We start from the raw sequence: 20000 nt of genomic DNA, 5'->3' as shown, positions 1-20000 counted from the left end.
AGAGATAGGGAGGGTGTAGGGGACTGGTGGAGGTTACAGAGATAGGGAGGGGTGTAGGGGGGCTGGAGGAGGTTACAGAGCTAGGGAGGGGTGTAGGGGGCTGGAGGAGGTTACAGAGATAGGGAGGGGTGTAGGGGGCTGGAGGAGGTTACAGAGATAGGGAGGGGTGTCGGGGGGCTGGAGGAGGTTACAGAGATAGGGAGGGGTGTAGGGGCTGGAGGAGGTTACAGAGATAGGGAGAGTTGTAGGGGGCTGGAGGAGGTTACAGAGATAGGGAGGGGTGTAGGGAACTGGAGGAGGTTACAGAGATAGGGAGGGTTGTAGGGGGCTGGAGGAGGTTACAGAGATAGGGAGGGTTGTAGGTGGGTGGAGGAGGTTACAGAGATAGGGAGGGTTGTAGGGGGCTGGACGAGGTTACAGATTTAGGGAGGGTTGTAGGGGCTGGAGGAGGTTACAGCGATAGGGTGGGTGTAGTGGGCTGGAGGAGGTTACAGAGATAGGGAGGGGTGTAGGGGGGTGGAGGAGGTTACAGAGATAGGGAGGGTTGTAGGGGGCTGGAGGAGGTTACAGAGATAGGGAGGGGTGTAGGGGGCTGGAGGAGGTTACAGAGATAGGGAGGGGTGTAGGGGGCTGGAGGAGGTTACAGAGATAGGGAGGGGTGTAGGGGGCTGGAGGAGGTTACAGAGATAGGGAGGGGTGTAGAGGGCTGGAGGAGGTTACAGAGATAGGGAGGGTGTAGGGGGCTGGAGGAGGTTACAGAGATAGGGAGGGGTGTAGGGGGCTGGAGGAGGTTACAGAGATAGGGAGGGGTGTAGGGGGCTGGAGGAGGTTACAGAGATAGGGAGGGGTGTAGGGGGCTGGAGGAGGTTACGGAGATAGGGAGGGTGTAGGGGGCTGGAGGAGGTTACAGAGATAGGGTTGTAGTGGGCTGGAGGAGGTTACAGAGATAGGGAGGGGTGTAGGGGGGCTGGAGGAGGTTACAGAGATAGGGAGGGGTGTAGGGGCTGGAGGAGGTTACAGAGATAGGGAGAGTTGTAGGGGGCTGGAGGAGGTTACAGAGATAGGGAGGGGTGTAGGGAACTGGAGGAGGTTACAGAGATAGGGAGGGTTGTAGGGGGCTGGAGGAGGTTACAGAGATAGGGAGGGCTGGAGGCGGTTGCAGAGATAGGGAGGGTTTGTAGGGGGGTGGAGGAGGTTACAGAGATAGGGAGGGTTGTAGGGGGCTGGAGGAGGTTACAGAGATAGGGAGGGGTGTAGGGGGCTGGAGGAGGTTACAGAGATAGGGAGGGTGTAGGGGGCTGGAGGAGGTTACAGAGATAGGGTTGTAGTGGGCTGGAGGAGGTTACAGAGATAGGGAGGGGTGTAGGGGGGCTGGAGGAGGTTACAGAGATAGGGAGGGGTGTAGGGGCTGGAGGAGGTTACAGAGATAGGGAGAGTTGTAGGGGGCTGGAGGAGGTTACAGAGATAGGGAGGGGTGTAGGGGGCTGGAGGAGGTTACAGAGATAGGGAGGGGTGTAGGGGGCTGGAGGAGGTTACAGAGCTAGGGAGGGGTGTAGGGGGCTGGAGGAGGTTACAGAGATAGGGAGGGGTGTAGGGGGGCTGGAGGATGTTCAGAGATAGGGAGGGGTGTAGAGGGCTGGAGGAGGTTACAGAGATAGGGAGGGTTGTAGGGGGCTGGAGGAGGTTACAGAGATAGGGAGGGGTGTAGGGGGCTGGAGGAGGTTACAGAGATAGGGAGTGTTGTAGGGGACTGGAGGAGGTTACAGAGATAGGGAGGGGTGTAGGGGGCTGGAGGAGGTTACAGAGATAGGGAGTGTTGTAGGGGCTGGAGGAGGTTACAGAGATAGGGAGGGGTGTAGGAGACTGGAGGAGGTTACAGAGATGGGGAGGGGTGTAGGGGGCTGGAGGAGGTTACAGAGATCGGGAGGGGTGTAGGGGGCTGGAGGAGGTTACAGAGATAGGGAGGGTGTAGGGGACTGGTGGAGGTTACAGAGATAGGGAGGGGTGTAGGTGGGCTGGAGGAGGTTACAGAGCTAGGGAGGGGTGTAGGGGGCTGGAGGAGGTTACAGAGATAGGGAGGGTGTAGGAGACTGGTGGAGGTTACAGAGATAGGGAGGGGTGTAGGGGGGCTGGAGGAGGTTACAGAGCTAGGGAGGGGTGTAGGGGGCTGGAGGAGGTTACAGAGCTAGGGAGGGGTGTAGGGGGCTGGAGGAGGTTACAGAGATAGGGAGGGTGTAGGGGACTGGTGGAGGTTACAGAGATAGGGAGGGGTGTAGGGGGGCTGGAGGAGGTTACAGAGCTAGGGAGGGGTGTAGGGGGCTGGAGGAGGTTACAGAGATAGGGAGGGGTGTAGGGGGCTGGAGGAGGTTACAGAGATAGGGAGGGGTGTCGGGGGGCTGGAGGAGGTTACAGAGATAGGGAGGGGTGTAGGGGCTGGAGGAGGTTACAGAGATAGGGAGAGTTGTAGGGGGCTGGAGGAGGTTACAGAGATAGGGAGGGGTGTAGGGAACTGGAGGAGGTTACAGAGATAGGGAGGGTTGTAGGGGGCTGGAGGAGGTTACAGAGATAGGGAGGGTTGTAGGTGGGTGGAGGAGGTTACAGAGATAGGGAGGGTTGTAGGGGGCTGGACGAGGTTACAGATTTAGGGAGGGTTGTAGGGGCTGGAGGAGGTTACAGCGATAGGGTGGGTGTAGTGGGCTGGAGGAGGTTACAGAGATAGGGAGGGGTGTAGGGGGGTGGAGGAGGTTACAGAGATAGGGAGGGTTGTAGGGGGCTGGAGGAGGTTACAGAGATAGGGAGGGGTGTAGGGGGCTGGAGGAGGTTACAGAGATAGGGAGGGGTGTAGGGGGCTGGAGGAGGTTACAGAGATAGGGAGGGGTGTAGGGGGCTGGAGGAGGTTACAGAGATAGGGAGGGGTGTAGAGGGCTGGAGGAGGTTACAGAGATAGGGAGGGTGTAGGGGGCTGGAGGAGGTTACAGAGATAGGGAGGGGTGTAGGGGGCTGGAGGAGGTTACAGAGATAGGGAGGGGTGTAGGGGGCTGGAGGAGGTTACAGAGATAGGGAGGGGTGTAGGGGGCTGGAGGAGGTTACGGAGATAGGGAGGGTGTAGGGGGCTGGAGGAGGTTACAGAGATAGGGTTGTAGTGGGCTGGAGGAGGTTACAGAGATAGGGAGGGGTGTAGGGGGGCTGGAGGAGGTTACAGAGATAGGGAGGGGTGTAGGGGCTGGAGGAGGTTACAGAGATAGGGAGAGTTGTAGGGGGCTGGAGGAGGTTACAGAGATAGGGAGGGGTGTAGGGAACTGGAGGAGGTTACAGAGATAGGGAGGGTTGTAGGGGGCTGGAGGAGGTTACAGAGATAGGGAGGGCTGGAGGCGGTTGCAGAGATAGGGAGGGTTTGTAGGGGGGTGGAGGAGGTTACAGAGATAGGGAGGGTTGTAGGGGGCTGGAGGAGGTTACAGAGATAGGGAGGGGTGTAGGGGGCTGGAGGAGGTTACAGAGATAGGGAGGGTGTAGGGGGCTGGAGGAGGTTACAGAGATAGGGTTGTAGTGGGCTGGAGGAGGTTACAGAGATAGGGAGGGGTGTAGGGGGGCTGGAGGAGGTTACAGAGATAGGGAGGGGTGTAGGGGCTGGAGGAGGTTACAGAGATAGGGAGAGTTGTAGGGGGCTGGAGGAGGTTACAGAGATAGGGAGGGGTGTAGGGGGCTGGAGGAGGTTACAGAGATAGGGAGGGGTGTAGGGGGCTGGAGGAGGTTACAGAGCTAGGGAGGGGTGTAGGGGGCTGGAGGAGGTTACAGAGATAGGGAGGGGTGTAGGGGGGCTGGAGGATGTTCAGAGATAGGGAGGGGTGTAGAGGGCTGGAGGAGGTTACAGAGATAGGGAGGGTTGTAGGGGGCTGGAGGAGGTTACAGAGATAGGGAGGGGTGTAGGGGGCTGGAGGAGGTTACAGAGATAGGGAGGGGTGTAGGGGGCTGGAGGAGGTTACAGAGATAGGGAGGGGTGTAGGGGGGCTGGAGGAGGTTACAGAGATAGGGAGGGGTGTAGAGGGCTGGAGGAGGTTACAGACATAGGGAGGGTTGTAGGGGGCTGGAGGAGGTTACAGAGATGGGGAGGGTTGTAGAGGACTGGAGGAGGTTACAGAGATAGGGAGGGGTGTAGGGGGCTGGAGGAGGTTACAGAGATAGGGAGGGGTGTAGGGGGGCTGGAGGAGGTTACAGAGATAGGGAGGGGTGTAGGGAACCGAAGGAGGTTACAGAGATAGGGAGGGTTGTAGGGGGCTGGAGGAGGTTACAGAGATAGGGAGGGCTGGAGGCGGTTACAGAGATAGGGAGGGCTGGAGGAGGTTACAGAGATGGGGAGGGGTGTAGGGGGGCTGGAGGAGGTTACAGAGATAGGGAGGGGTGTAGGGGGCTGGAGGAGGTTACAGAGATAGGGAGGGGTGTAGGGGGCTGGAGGAGGTTACAGAGATGGGGAGAAGTGTAGGGGACTGGAGGAGGTTACAGATATAGGGAGGGGTGTAGGAAACTGGAGGAGGTTACAGAGATAGGGAGGGATGTAGGGCTGAAGGAGGTGACAGATAGGGAGGGTTGTAGGGGACTGAAGGAGTTTACAGAGATAGGGAGGGGTGTAGGGGGGCTGGAGGAGGTTACAGAGATAGGGAGGGGTGTAGCGGGCTGGAGAAGGTTACAGAGATAGGGAGGGGTGTAGGGGGCTGGAGGAGGTAACAGAGATAGGGAACGGTGTAGGGGGCTGGAGGAGGTTACAGAGATAGGGAGGTGTGTAGGGGGGCTGGAGGAGGTTACAGAGATAGGGAGGGGTGTAGAGGGCTGGAGGAGGTTACAGAGATAGGGAGGGTTGTAGGGTGCTGGAGGAGGTTACAGAGATGGGGAGGGTTGTAGAGGACTGGAGGAGGTTACAGAGATAGGGAGGGGTGTAGGGGGCTGGAGGAGGTTACAGAGATAGGGAGGGGTGTAGGGGGGCTGCAGGAGGTTACAGAGATAGGGAGGGGTGTAGGGAACTGGAGGAGGTTACAGAGATAGGGAGGGTTGTAGGGGGCTGGAGGAGGTTACAGAGATAGGGAGGGCTGGAGGCGGTTACAGAGATAGGGAGAGTTGTAGGGGGCTGGAGGAGGTTACAGCGATAGGGAGGGTGTAGTGGGCTGGAGGAGGTTACAGAGATAGGGAGGGGTGTAGGGGGCTGGAGGAGGTTACAGAGATGGGGAGGCTTGTAGAGGACTGGAGGAGGTTACAGAGATAGGGAGGGGTGTAGGGGGAGCTGGAGGAGGTTACAGAGATAGGGAGGGGTGTAGGGGGCTGGAGGTTACATAGATAGGGAGGGGTGTAGGGTCTGGAGGAGGTTACAGAGATAGGGAGGGTTGTAGGGGGCTGGAGGAGGTTACAGAGATGGTGAGGGGTGTAGGGGGGCTGGAGGAGGTTACAGAGATAGGGAGGGGTGTAGGGGCTGGAGGAGGTTACAGAGATGGGGAGAAGTGTAAGGGACTGGAGGAGGTTACAGAGATAGGGAGGGTTGTAGGGGGCTGGAGGAGGTTTTAGAGATAGGGAGGGGTGTAGGGGCTGGAGGAGGCTACACAGATAGGGAGGGGTGTAGGGGGGGCTGGAGGAGGTTACAGAGATAGGGAGGGTTGTAGGGGGCTGGAGGAGGTTACAGAGATAGGGAGGGCTGGAGGCGGTTACAGAGATAGGGAGAGGTGTAGGGGGGCTGGAGGAGGTTACAGATATAGGGAGGGGTGTAGGGAACTGGAGGAGGTTACAGAGATAGGGAGGGATGTAGGGACTGGAGGAGGTTACAGAGATAGGGAGGGGTGTACGGGTTGGAGGAGGTTACAGAGGTAGGGAGGGGTGTAGGGGGCTGGAGGAGGTTACAGAGATAGAGAGGAGTGTAGGGGCTGGAGGAGGTTACAGAGATAGGGATGGTTGTAGGGGGCTGGAGGAGGTTTCAGAGATAGGGAGGGGTGTCGGGCTGAAGGAGGTGACAGATACGGAGGGTTGTAGGGGACTGAAGGAGTTTACAGAGATAGGGAGGGGTGTAGGGGGACTCGAGGAGGTTACAGAGACAGGGAGGGGTGTAGGGGGTTGTAGGAGGTTACAGAGATAGGGAGGGGTGTAGGGGCTGGAGGAGGTTACAGAGATGGGGAGTGTTGTAGGGGGCTATAGGAGGTTACAGATATAGGGAGGATTGTAGGGACTGGAGGAAGTTACGGAGGTAGGGAGGGGTTGTAAGGGGCTGGAGGAGGTTACAGAGATAGGGAGGGGTGTAGGGGGCTGGAGGAGGTTACAGAGATATGGAGGATTGTAGGGGGCTGGAGGAGGTGAGAGTGATAGGTAGGGTTGTAGGGGACTGGAGGAGGTTACAGAGATAGGGAGAGGTGTAGGGGACTGGAGGAGGTTACAGAGATAGGGAGGGTTGTAGGGGGCTTGTGGTTACAGAGATAGGGAGGGGTGTCTGGGGGCTGGAGGAGGTTACAGAGATAGGGAGCGGTGTAGGGGGCTGAAGGAGGTTTCAGAGATAGGGAGGGGTTGTAAGGGGCTGGAGGAGGTTACAGAGATAGGGAGGGGTGTAGGGTGCTGGAGGAGGTTAGAGCGATAGGGAGGGTGTAGGGACTGGAGGAGGTTACAGAGATAGGGATGGGTGTGGGGGGGCTGTAGGAGGTTACAGAGATGGGGAGGGTTGTAGGGGGCTAGAGGAGGTTACAGAGATAGGGAGAGGTGTAGGGGACTGGAAGAGGTTCCAGAGATAGGGAGGGTTGTAGGGGACTGGAGGAGGTGACAGAGATAGGGGGGGGTGTAGGGGGCTGGAGGAGGTTACAGAGATAGGGAGGGGTGTAGGGGGCTGGAGGAGGTTACAGAGATGGGGAGAGGTGTAGGGGGCTGGTGGAAGTTACAGAGATAGGGATGGTTGTAGGGGGCTGGAGGAGGTTTTTGAGATAGGGAAGGTTGTAGGGGGCTGGAGGAGGTTACACAGATAGGGAGGGGTGCAGGGGGCTGGAGGAGGTTACAGAGTTAGGGAGGGGTGTATGGGGGGCTGGAGGAGGTTACAGAGATGGGTAGAGGTGTAGGGGGGCTGGAGGAGGTTACAGAGATAGGGAGGGGTGTAGGGAACTGGAGGAGGTTACAGAGATAGGGAGGGGTGTAGGGGGGCTGGAGGAGGTTACAGAGATAGGGAGGGGTGTAGGGAACTGGAGGAGGTTACAGAGATAGGGAGGGGTGTAAGGGGACTGGAGTAGGTTACAGAGATAGGGAGGGTTGTAGGGGACTGGAGGAGGTTACAGAGATAGGGAGGGGTGTAGGGGGCTGGAGGAGGTTACAGAGATAGGGAGGGATGTAGGGACTGGAGGAGGTTACAGAGATAGGGAGGGGTGTACCGGTTGGAGGAGGTTACAGAGGTAGGGAGGGGTGTAGGGGGCTGGAGGAGGTTACAGAGATAGGGAGGAGTGTAGGGGCTGGAGGAGGTTACAGAGATAGGGAGGGTTGTAGGGGGCTGGAGGAGATTTCAGAGATAGGGAGGGGTGGAGGGGGGCTGAAGGAGGTGACAGATAGGGAGGGTTGTAGGGGACTGAAGGAGTTTACAGAGATAGGGAGGGGTGTAGGGGGACTGGAGGAGGTTACAGAGACAGGGAGTGGTGTAGGGGGTTGTAGGAGGTTACAGAGATAGGGAGGGTTGTAGGGGGGCTGGAGGAGGTTACATAGATAGGGAGTGTTTTCGGGGGCTGGAGGAGGTTACAGAGATGGGGAGTGTTGTAGGGGGCTATAGGAGGTTACAGATATAGGGAGGGTTGTAGGGACTGGAGGAAGCTACGGAGGTAGGGAGGGGTGTATGGGGCTGGAGGAGGTTACAGAGATATGGAGCATTGGAGGGGGCTGGAGAAGGTGAGAGTGATAGGGAGGGTTGTAGGGGACTGGAGGAGGTTACAGAGATAGGGAGAGGGGTAGGGGCTGGAGGAGGTTACAGACATAATGAGGGTTGTAGGGGGCTGGAGGAGGTTACAGAGATAGGGAGGGGTGTGGGGGGCTGGAGGAGGTTACAGAGATAGAGAGAGGTGTCTGGGGCTGGAGGAGGTTACAGAGATGGGGAGGGTTGTAGGGGACTGGAGAAGGTTACAGAGATAGGGAGGGGGGCTGGAGGAGGTTACAGAGATAGGGAGGGTTGTAGGGGACTGGAGGAGGTTACAGAGATAGAGAGAGGTGTATGGGGCTGGAGGAGGTTACAGAGATAGTGAGGGTTGTAGGGGACTGGAGCAGGTTACAGAAATAGGGAGGGTTGTAGGGGACTGGAGGAGGTTACAGAGATAGGGAGAGGTGTAGGGACTGGAGTAGGTTACAGAGATAGGGAGTGTTGTAGGGGACTGGAGGAGGTTGCAGAGATAGGGAACGGGGGCTGTAGGAAGTTACAGAGATAGGGAGGGGTGTAGGGGGTTGGAGGAGGTTACAGAGATAGGGAGGGGTGTAGGGGGTTGTAGGAGGTTACAGAGATAGGGAGGGGTGTAGGGGCTGGAGGAGGTTACAGAGACGGGGAGTGTTGTAGGGGGCTATAGGAGGTTACAGATATAGGGAGGATTGTAGGGACTGGAGGAAGTTACGGAGATAGGGAGGGTTGTAGGGGGCTGGAGGAGGTTACAGAGATAGGGAGGGCTGGAGGCGGTTACAGAGATAGGGAGGGTTGTAGGGGGGTGGAGGAGGTTACAGAGATAGGGAGGGTTGTAGGGGGCTGGAGGAGGTTACAGAGATAGGGAGGGTTGTAGGGGCTGGAGGAGGTTACAGCGATAGGGCGGGTGTAGTGGGCTGGAGGAGGTTACAGCGATAGGGCGGGTGTAGTGGGCTGGAGGAGGTTACAGAGATAGGGAGGGGTGTAGGGGGGTGGAGGAGGTTACAGAGATAGGGAGGGTTGTAGGGGGCTGGAGGAGGTTACAGAGATAGGGAGGGGTGTAGGGGGCTGGAGGAGGTTACAGAGATAGGGAGGGGTGAAGGGGGCTGGAGGAGGTTACAGAGATAGGGAGGGGTGTAGCGGGCTGGAGAAGGTTACAGAGATAGGGAGGGGTGTAGGGGGGCTGGAGGAGGTTACAGAGCTAGGGAGGGGTGTAGGGGGCTGGAGGAGGTAACAGAGATAGGGAGGGGTGTAGGGGGCTGGAGGAGGTTACAGAGATAGGGAGGTGTGTAGGGGGGCTGGAGGAGGTTACAGAGATAGGGAGGGGTGTAGAGGGCTGGAGGAGGTTACAGAGATAGGGAGGGTTGTAGGGGGCTGGAGGAGGTTACAGAGATGGGGAGGGTTGTAGAGGACTGGAGGAGGTTACAGAGATAGGGAGGGGTGTAGGGGGCTGGAGGAGGTTACAGAGATAGGGAGGGGTGTAGGGGGGCTGGAGGAGGTTACAGAGATAGGGAGGGGTGTAGGGAACTGGAGGAGGTTACAGAGATAGGGAGGGTTGTAGGGGGCTGGAGGAGGTTACAGAGATAGGGAGGGCTGGAGGCGGTTACAGAGATAGGGAGAGTTGTAGGGGGCTGGAGGAGGTTACAGCGATAGGGAGGGTGTAGTGGGCTGGAGGAGGTTACAGAGATAGGGAGGGGTGTAGGGGGCTGGAGGAGGTTACAGAGATGGGGAGGCTTGTAGAGGACTGGAGGAGGTTACAGAGATAGGGAGGGGTGTAGGGGGAGCTGGAGGAGGTTACAGAGATAGGGAGGGGTGTAGGGGGCTGGAGGTTACATAGATAGGGAGGGGTGTAGGGTTTGGAGGAGGTTACAGAGATAGGGAGGGTTGTAGGGGGCTGGAGGAGGTTACAGAGATGGGGAGGGGTGTAGGGGGGCTGGAGGAGGTTACAGAGATAGGGAGGGGTGTAGGGGGCTGGAGGAGGTTACAGAGATAGGGAGGGGTGTAGGGGGCTGGAGGAGGTTACAGAGATGGGGAGAAGTGTAGGGGACTGGAGGAGGTTACAGAGATAGGGAGGGTTGTAGGGGGCTGGAGGAGGTTTTAGAGATAGGGAGGGGTGTAGGGGCTGGAGGAGGCTACACAGATAGGGAGGGGTGTCGGGGGGGCTGGAGGAGGTTACAGAGATAGGGAGGGTTGTAGGGGGCTGGAGGAGGTTACAGAGATAGGGAGGGCTGGAGGCGGTTACAGAGATAGGGAGAGGTGTAGGGGGGCTGGAGGAGGTTACAGATATAGGGAGGGGTGTAGGGAACTGGAGGAGGTTACAGAGATAGGGAGGGATGTAGGGACTGGAGGAGGTTACAGAGATAGGGAGGGGTGTACGGGTTGGAGGAGGTTACAGAGGTAGGGAGGGGTGTAGGGGGCTGGAGGAGGTTACAGAGATAGGGAGGAGTGTAGGGGCTGGAGGAGGTTACAGAGATAGGGAGGGTTGTAGGGGGCTGGAGGAGGTTTCAGAGATAGGGAGGGGTGTCGGGCTGAAGGAGGTGACAGATAGGGAGGGTTGTAGGGGACTGAAGGAATTTACAGAGATAGGGAGGGGTGTAGGGGGACTGGAGGAGGTTACAGAGACAGGGAGGGGTGTAGGGTGTTGTAGGAGGTTACAGAGATAGGGAGGGGTGTAGGGGCTGGAGGAGGTTACAGAGATGGGGAGTGTTGTAGGGGGCTATAGGAGGTTACAGATATAGGGAGGATTGTAGGGACTGGAGGAAGTTACGGAGGTAGGGAGGGGTGTAGGGGGCTGGAGGAGGTTACAGAGATATGGAGGATTGTAGGGGGCTGGAGGAGGTGAGAGTGATAGGTAGGGTTGTAGGGGACTGGAGGAGGTTACAGAGATAGGGAGAGGTGTAGGGGCTGGAGGAGGTTACAGAGATAGGGAGGGTTGTAGGGGGCTGGTGGAGGTGACAGATAGGGAGGGTTGTAGGGGACTGAAGGAGTTTACAGAGATAAGGGTGGGTTGTAGGGGCCTGGAGGAGGGTACAGAGATAGGGAGGGTTGTAGGGGACTGGAGGAGGTTACAGAGATAGGGAGGGTTGTAGGGGACTGGAGGAGGTTACAGAGATAGGGAGGGTTGTAGGGGGCTTGTGGTTACAGAGATAGGGAGGGGTGTCGGGGGGCTGGAGGAGGTTACAGAGATAGGGAGCGGTGTAGGGGGCTGAAGGAGGTTTCAGAGATAGGGAGGGGTTGTAAGGGGCTGGAGGAGGTTACAGAGATAGGGAGGGGTGTAGGGTGCTGGAGGAGGTTAGAGCGATAGGGAGGGTGTAGGGACTGGAGGAGGTTACAGAGATAGGGATGGGTGTGGGGGGGCTGTAGGAGGTTACAGAGATGGGGAGGGTTGTAGGGGGCTAGAGGAGGTTACAGAGATAGGGAGGGGTGTAGGGGGCTGGAGGAGGTTACAGAGATAGGGAGGGGTGTAGGGGGCTGGTGGAGGTTACAGAGATAGGGAGGGGTGTAGGGGGACTGGAGGAGGTTACAGAGATAGGGAGAGGTGTAGGGGACTGGAAGAGGTTCCAGAGATAGGGAGGGTTGTAGGGGACTGGAGGAGGTGACAGAGATAGGGGGGGGTGTAGGGGGCTGGAGGAGGTTACAGAGATAGGGAGGGGTGTAGGGGGCTGGAGGAGGTTACAGAGATGGGGAGAGGTGTAGGGGGCTGGTGGAGGTTACAGAGATAGGAGGGTTGTAGGGGGCTGGAGGAGGTTTTTGAGATAGGGAAGGTTGTAGGGGGCTGGAGGAGGTTACACAGATAGGGAGGGGTGTAGGGGGGCTGGAGGAGGTTACAGAGATGGGGAGAGGTGTAGGGGGGCTGGAGGAGGTTACAGAGATAGGGAGGGGTGTAGGGAACTGGAGGAGGTTACAGAGATAGGGAGGGATGTAGGGACTGGAGGAGGTTACAGAGATAGGGAGGGGTGTACGGGTTGGAGGAGGTTACAGAGGTAGGGAGGGGTGTAGGGGGCTGGAGGAGGTTACAGAGATAGGGAGGAGTGTAGGGGCTGGAGGAGGTTACAGAGATAGGGAGGGTTGTAGGGGGCTGGAGGAGATTTCAGAGATAGGGAGGGGTGGAGGGGGGCTGAAGGAGGTGACAGATAGGGAGGGTTGTAGGGGACTGAAGGAGTTTACAGAGATAGGGAGGGGTGTAGGGGGACTGGAGGAGGTTACAGAGACAGGGAGGGGTGTAGGAGGTTACAGAGATAGGGAGGGGTGTGGGGGGCTGGAGGAGGTTACAGAGATAGAGAGAGGTGTCTGGGGCTGGAGGAGGTTACAGAGATGGGGAGGGTTGTAGGGGACTGGAGAAGGTTACAGAGATAGGGAGGGGGGGCTGGAGGAGGTTACAGAGATAGGGAGGGTTGTAGGGGACTGGAGGAGGTTACAGAGATAGAGAGAGGTGTATGGGGCTGGAGGAGGTTACAGAGATAGTGAGGGTTGTAGGGGACTGGAGCAGGTTACAGAAATAGGGAGGGTTGTAGGGGACTGGAGGAGGTTACAGAGATAGGGAGAGGTGTAGGGACTGGAGTAGGTTACAGAGATAGGGAGGGTTGTAGGGGACTGGAGGAGGTTGCAGAGATAGGGAACGGGGGCTGTAGGAAGTTACAGAGATAGGGAGGGTTGTAGGGGGCTGGAGGAGGTTACAGAGATGGGGAGGGTTGTAGAGGACTGGAGGAGGTTACAGAGATAGGGAGGGGTGTAGGGGGCTGGAGGAGGTTACAGAGATAGGGAGGGGTGTAGGGGGGCTGGAGGAGGTTACAGAGATAGGGAGGGGTGTAGGGAACTGGAGGAGGTTACAGAGATAGGGAGGGTTGTAGGGGGCTGGAGGAGGTTACAGAGATAGGGAGGGCTGGAGGCGGTTACAGAGATAGGGAGAGTTGTAGGGGGCTGGAGGAGGTTACAGCGATAGGGAGGGTGTAGTGGGCTGGAGGAGGTTACAGAGATAGGGAGGGGTGTAGGGGGCTGGAGGAGGTTACAGAGATGGGGAGGCTTGTAGAGGACTGGAGGAGGTTACAGAGATAGGGAGGGGTGTAGGGGGAGCTGGAGGAGGTTACAGAGATAGGGAGGGGTGTAGGGGGCTGGAGGTTACATAGATAGGGAGGGGTGTAGGGTCTGGAGGAGGTTACAGAGATAGGGAGGGTTGTAGGGGGCTGGAGGAGGTTACAGAGATGGGGAGGGGTGTAGGGGGGCTGGAGGAGGTTACAGAGATAGGGAGGGGTGTAGGGGGCTGGAGGAGGTTACAGAAATAGGGAGGGGTGTAGGGGGCTGGAGGAGGTTACAGAGATGGGGAGAAGTGTAGGGGACTGGAGGAGGTTACAGAGATAGGGAGGGTTGTAGGGGGCTGGAGGAGGTTTTAGAGATAGGGAGGGGTGTAGGGGCTGGAGGAGGCTACACAGATAAGGAGGGGTGTAGGGGGGGCTGGAGGAGGTTACAGAGATAGGGAGGGTTGTAGGGGGCTGGAGGAGGTTACAGAGATAGGGAGGGCTGGAGGCGGTTACAGAGATAGGGAGAGGTGTAGGGGTTCTGGAGGAGGTTACAGAGATAGGGAGGGGTGTAGGGAACTGGAGGAGGTTACAGAGATAGGGAGGGATATAGGGACTGGAGGAGGTTACAGAGATAGGGAGGGGTGTATGGGTTGGAGGAGGTTACAGAGGTAGGGAGGGGTGTAGGGGGCTGGAGGAGGTTACAGAGATAGGGAGGAGTGTAGGGGCTGGAGGAGGTTACAGAGATAGGGAGGGTTGTAGGGGGCTGGAGGAGGTTTCAGAGATAGGGAGGGGTGTCGGGCTGAAGGAGGTGACAGATAGGGAGGGTTGTAGGGGACTGAAGGAGTTTACAGAGATAGGGAGGGGTGTAGGGGGACTGGAGGAGGTTACAGAGACAGGGAGGGGTGTAGGGGGTTGTAGGAGGTTACAGAGATAGGGAGGGTTGTAGGGGGCTGGAGGAGGTTACATAGATAGGGAGGGTTTTCGGGGGCTGGAGGAGGTTACAGAGATGGGGAGTGTTGTAGGGGGCTATAGGAGGTTACAGATATAGGGAGGGTTGTAGGGACTGGAGGAAGCTACGGAGGTAGGGAGGGGTGTAGGGGGCTGGAGGAGGTTACAGAGATATGGAGCATTGGAGGGGGCTGGAGAAGGTGAGAGTGATAGGGAGGGTTGTAGGGGACTGGAGGAGGTTACAGAGATAGGGAGAGGGGTAGGGGCTGGAGGAGGTTACAGAGATAATGAGGGTTGTAGGGGGCTGGAGGAGGTTACAGAGATAGGGAGGGGTGTGGGGGGCTGGAGGAGGTTACAGAGATAGAGAGAGGTGTCTGGGGCTGGAGGAGGTTACAGAGATGGGGAGGGTTGTAGGAGACTGGAGAAGGTTGCAGAGATAGGGAACGGGGGCTGTAGGAAGTTACAGAGATAGGGAGGGGTGTAGGGGGTTGGAGGAGGTTACAGAGATAGGGAGGGGTGTAGGGGGCTGTAGGAGGTTACAGAGATAGGGTGGGTTGTAGGGGGCTGGAGGAGGTTACAGAGATAGGGAGGGGTGTAGGGGGTTGGAGGAGGTTACAGAGATAGGGTGGGTTGTAGGGGGCTGGAGGTGGTTACTGGGAATTGAGGCGTCTGGTGTTGTATGGTGTCGGAGGGATACTAGAAGGGCTTGAGGTTCATAAGGAGGAGGTGTTAGCAATTCTGGAAAGTGTGAAAATAGATTAGTCCCCTGGGCCGGATGGGATTTATCCTAGGATTCTCTGGGAAGCTAAGGAAGAGATTGCTGAGCCTTTGGCTTTGATCTTTAAGTCATCTTTGTGTACAGGAATCGTGCCAGAAGACTGGAGGATAGCAAATGTTGTCCCCTTGTTCGAGAAGTGGAGTAGAGACAACCCCGGTATCTCTGGACCAGTGAGCCTTACTTCTGTTGTGGGCAAAGTCTTGGGAAGGTTTATAAGAGATAGGATGTATAATCATCTGGAAAGGAATAATTTGATTAGAGATAGTCAACACGGTTTTGTGAAGGGTAGGTCGTGCCTCACAAACCTTATTGAGTTCTTTGAGAAGGTGACCAAACAGGTGGATGAGGGTAAAGCAGTTGATGTGGTGTATATGGATTTCAGTAAAGCGTTTGAGAAGGTTCCCCATGGTAGGCCACTGCAGAAAATACGGAGGCATGGGATTCAGGGTGATTTAGCAGTTTGGATCAGAAATTGGCTAGCTGGAAGAAGGTTGATGGGAAATGTTCAGACTGGAGTCCAGTTACTAGTGGTGTACCACAAGGATCTATTTTGGGGCCACTGCTGTTTGTCATTTTTATAAATGACCTGGAGGAGGGCGTAGAAGGATGGGTGAGTAAATTTGCAGATGTCACTAAAGTCGGTGGAGTTGTGGACAGTGCGGAAGGATGTTACAAGTTACAGAGGGACATAGATAAGCTGCAGCGCTGGGCTGAGAGGTGGCAAATGGAGTTTAATGCAGAAAAGTGTGAGGTGATTCATTTTGGAAGGAATAACAGGAAGACAGAGTACTGGGCTAATGGTAAGATTCTTGGTAGTGTGGATGAGCAGAGAGATCTCGGTGTCCATGTACATAGATCCCTGAAAGTTGCCACTCAGGTTGAGAGGGTTGTTAAGAAGGCGTACGGTGTGTTAGCTTTTATTGGTGGAAGGATTGAGTTTCGGAGCCATGAGGTCATGTTGCAGCTGTACAAAACTCTGGTGCGGCCGCATTTGGAGTATTGCGTGCAGTTCTGGTCACCGCATTATAGGAAGGACGTGGAAACATTGGAAAGGGTGCAGAGGAGATTTACCAGGATGTTGCCTGGTATGGAGGGAAGATCTGATGAGGAAAGGCTGAGGGACTTGAGGCTGTTTTCGTTAGAGAGAAGAAGGTTAAGAGGTGACTTAATTGAGGCATAGAAGATGATCAGAGGATTGGATAGGGTGGACAGTGAGAGCCTTTTCCTTCGGGTGGTGATGTCCAGCACGAGGGGACGTAGCTTTAAATTGAGGGGAGATAGATGTAGGACAGATGTCAGAGGTAGGTTCTTTACTCCGAGAGTAGTAAGGGCGTGGAATGCCCTGCCTGCAACAGTAGTGGACTCGCCAACACTAAGGACATTCAAATGGTCATTGGATAGACATATGGATAATAAGGGAATAGTGTAGATGGGCTTTAGAGTGGTTTCACAGGTCGGCGCAACATCGAGGGCCGAAGGACCTGGACTGCGCTGTAATGTTCTATGTTCTAGGTTCTATTGCTTGCTGATCCATCAGCCTGTGTTTTCCTATCAGAGCCGGTATGTTTGTCGTTAAATTCTTCGCTGGAACGGTGCCGGAGATGGATCTGACACGCGTCGATAAACAACTTCTGGCCCTGGTGATGTGGGAGCTTCAACAGTACAATGGAAACCTGGAGAAAGTGAGGTGAGTGTACACCGTGAGAGAGCAAGGCACCCGACAGTGTGTCATCTATCTAAACCCTGTGGGAGGGTCAGTGCTGAGGGAGCGCCGCACTGTGGGAGGGTCAGTGCTGAGGGAGCACCGCACTGTGGGAGGGTCAGTGCTGAGGGAGCTCCGCACTGTGGGAGAGTCAGTGCTGAGGGAGCGCCGCACTGTGGGAGGGTCAGTGCTGAGGGAGCGCCGCACTGTGGGAGGGTCAGTGCAGAGGGAGCTCCGCACTGTGGGAGGGTCAGTGCTGAGGGAGCGCCGCACTGTGGGAGGGTCAGTGCTGAGGGAGCTCCGCACTGTGGGAGGGTCAGTGCCGAGGGAGCGCCGCGGTGTTGGAGGGTCAGTGCTGAGGGAGCACCGTACTGTGGGAGGATCAGTGCTGAGGGAGCGCCGCACTGTGGGAGGGTCAGTGCTGAGGGAGCGCCGCAGTGTTGGAGGGTCAGTGCTGAGGGAGCACCGTACTGTGGGAGGGTCAGTGCTGAGGGAGCGCCGCACTGTGGGAGGGTCAGTGCTGAGGGAGCGCCGCACTGTGGGAGGGTCAGTGCTGAGGGTGCGCCGCACTGTGGGAGGGTCAGTGGTGAGGGAGCTCCGCACTGTGGGAGGGTCAGTGGTGAGGGAGCTCCGCACTGTGGGAGGGTCAGTGCTGAGGGAGCTCCGCACTGTGGGAGGGTCAGTGCTGAGGGAGCTCCGCACTGTGGGAGGGTCAGTGCTAAGGGAGCGCCGCACTGTGGGAGGGTCAGTGCCGAGGGAGCGCCGCAGTGTTGGAGGGTCAGTGCTGAGGGAGCACCGTACTGTGGGAGGGTCAGTGCTGAGGGAGCGCCGCACTGTGTGAGGGTCAGTGCTGAGGGAGCGCCGCACTGTGGGTGGGTCAGTGCTGAGGGAGCGCCGCACTGTGGGAGGGTCAGTGCTGAGGGAGCTCCGCACTCTGGGGGGGTCAGTGCTGAGGGAGTGCCGCACTGTGGGAGGGTCAGTGCTGAGGGAGCTCCGCACTGTGGGAGGGTCAGTGCTGAGGGAGCTCCGCACTCTGGGGGGGTCAGTGCTGAGGGAGTGCCGCACTGTGGGAGGGTCAGTGCTGAGGGAGCTCCGCACTGTGGGGGGGTCAGTGCTGAGGGAGCGCCGCACTGTGGGAGGGTCAGTGCTGAGGGAGCTCCGCACTGTGGGAGGTCAGTGCTGAGGGTGCGCCGCACTGTGGGAGGGTCAGTGCTGAGGGAGCTCCGCACTGTGGGAGGGTCAGTGCTGAGGGAGCTCCGCACTGTGGGAGGGTCAGTGCTGAGGGAGCTCTGCACTGTGGGAGGGTCAGTGCTGAGGGAGCTCCGCACTGTGGGAGGGTCAGTGCTGAGGGAGCTCCGCACTGTGGGAGGGTCAGTGCTGAGGGAGCTCCGCACTGTGGGCGGGTCAGTGCTGAGGGAGCGCCACACTGTGAGAGGGTCGGTGTTAAGTATCTCCGCAACGTGGAGAGGGTCAGTGCTGAGGGAGCTCCGCACTGCGGGAGGGTCAGTGCTGAGGGAGCTCCGCACTGCGGGAGGGTCAGTGCTGAGGGAGTGCCGCACTGTGGGAGGGTCAGTGCTGAGGGAGCTCCGCACTGTGGGAGGGTCAGTGCTGAGCGAGCACCGCACTGTGGGAGGTCAGTGCTGAGGGTGCGCCGCACTGTGGGAGGGTCAGTGCTGAGGGAGCTCCGCACTGTGGGAGGGTCAGTGCTGAGGGAGCTCCGCACTGTGGGAGGGTCAGTGCTGAGGGAGCTCTGCACTGTGGGAGGGTCAGTGCTGAGGGAGCTCCGCACTGTGGGAGGGTCAGTGCTGAGGGAACGCCGCACTGAGGGAGGGGCAGTGCTGAGGGAGCTCCGCACTGTGGGCGGGTCAGTGCTGAGGGAGCGCCGCACTGTGGGAGGGTCAGTGCTGAGGGAGCTCCGCACTGTGGGAGGGTCGGTGCTGAGGGAGCTCCGCAATGTGGGAGGGTCAGTGCTGAGGGAGCTCCGCACTGCGGGAGGGTCAGTGCTGAGGGAGTGCCGCACTGTGGGAGGGTCAGTGCTGAGGGAGCTCCGCACTGTGGGAGGGTCAGTGCTGAGCGAGCGCCGCACTGTGGGAGGGTCAGTGCTGAGGGAGCGCCGCACTGTGGGAGGGTCAGTGCTGAGGGAGCGCCGCACTGTGGGAGGGTCAGTGCTGAGGGAGCGCCGCACTGTGGGAGGGTCAGTGCCGAGGGAGCTCCGCACTGAGGGAGGGTCAGTGCTGAGGGAGCGCCGCACTGTGGGAGGGTCAGTGCTGAGGGAGGGCCGCACTGTGGGAGGGTCAGTGCCGCGGGTGCTCCGCACTGAGGGAGGGTCAGTGCTGAGGGAGCGCCGCACTGTGGGAGGGTCAGTGCTGAGGGAGGGCCGCACTGTGGGAGGGTCAGTGCTGAGGGAGCGCCGCACTGTGGGAGGGTCGGTGCTGAGGGAGCTCCGCACTGTGGGAGGGTCAGTGCTGAGGGAGCTCCGCACTGTGGGAGGGTCAGTGCTGAGGGAGCGCCGCACTGTGGGAGGGTCAGTGCTGAGGGAGCGCCGCACTGTGGGAGGGTCAGTGCTGAGGGAGCGCCGCACTGTGGGAGGGTCAGTGCTGAGGGAGCGCCGCACTGTGGGAGGGTCAGTGCTGAGGGAGCTCCGCACTGTGGGATGGTCAGTGCTGAGAGAGCTCCGCACTGTGGGAGTGTCAGTGCTGAGGGAGCTCCGCACTGTGGGAGGGTCAGTGCTGAGGGAGCGCCACACTGTGAGAGGGTCGGTGTTAAGTATCTCCGCAACGTGGGAGGGTCAGTGCTCAGGGAGCTCCGCACTGCGGGAGGGTCAGTGCTGAGGGAGCTCCGCACTGCGGGAGGGTCAGTGCTGAGGGAGTGCCGCACTGTGGGAGGGTCAGTGCTGAGGGAGCTCCGCACTGTGGGAGGGTCAGTGCTGAGCGAGCACCGCACTGTGGGAGGTCAGTGCTGAGGGTGCGCCGCACTGTGGGAGGGTCAGTGCTGAGGGAGCTCCGCACTGTGGGAGGGTCAGTGCTGAGGGAGCTCCGCACTGCGGGAGGGTCAGTGCTGAGGGAGTGCCGCACTGTGGGAGGGTCAGTGCTGAGGGAGCTCCGCACTGTGGGAGGGTCAGTGCTGAGCGAGCACCGCACTGTGGGAGGTCAGTGCTGAGGGTGCGCCGCACTGTGGGAGGGTCAGTGCTGAGGGAGCTCCGCACTGTGGGAGGGTCAGTGCTGAGGGAGCTCCGCACTGTGGGAGGGTCAGTGCTGAGGGAGCTCTGCACTGTGGGAGGGTCAGTGCTGAGGGAGCTCCGCACTGTGGGAGGGTCAGTGCTGAGGGAGCTCCGCACTGTGGGAGGGTCAGTGCTGAGGGAGCTCCGCACTGTGGGCGGGTCAGTGCTGAGGGAGCGCCGCACTGTGGGAGGGTCGGTGTTAAGTATCTCCGCAATGTGGGAGGGTCAGTGCTGAGGGAGCTCCGCACTGCGGGAGGGTCAGTGCTGAGGGAGCTCCGCACTGCGGGAGGGTCAGTGCTGAGGGAGTGCCGCACTGTGGGAGGGTCAGTGCTGAGGGAGCTCCGCACTGTGGGAGGGTCAGTGCTGAGCGAGCACCGCACTGTGGGAGGGTCAGTGCTGAGGGAGCGCCGCACTGTGGGAGTGTCAGTGCTGAGGGAGCGCCGCCCTGTGGGAGG

The 20000-nt window shown here is 58.6% G+C and overlaps 1 protein-coding gene across 1 annotated transcript in view; it reads left to right on the top strand.

The window, feature by feature from the left end:
• mars1 (methionyl-tRNA synthetase 1) overlaps positions 1-20000 on the top strand; it is an 83044-nt gene that overhangs the window by 50498 nt on the left and 12546 nt on the right. The window contains exon 16 of the mRNA XM_072493610.1: positions 16179-16305. Coding sequence (XP_072349711.1) covers positions 16179-16305 — 127 coding nt within the window. The remainder of the gene's footprint in view (positions 1-16178; positions 16306-20000) is intronic.

This window comes from Scyliorhinus torazame, chromosome X (assembly GCF_047496885.1).
Source record: "Scyliorhinus torazame isolate Kashiwa2021f chromosome X, sScyTor2.1, whole genome shotgun sequence".
Classification (NCBI taxonomy): domain Eukaryota; kingdom Metazoa; phylum Chordata; class Chondrichthyes; order Carcharhiniformes; family Scyliorhinidae; genus Scyliorhinus; species Scyliorhinus torazame.
The sequence above is the reverse complement of the archived record's forward strand: the minus strand, read 5'-3'. Positions and strand labels throughout refer to the sequence as shown.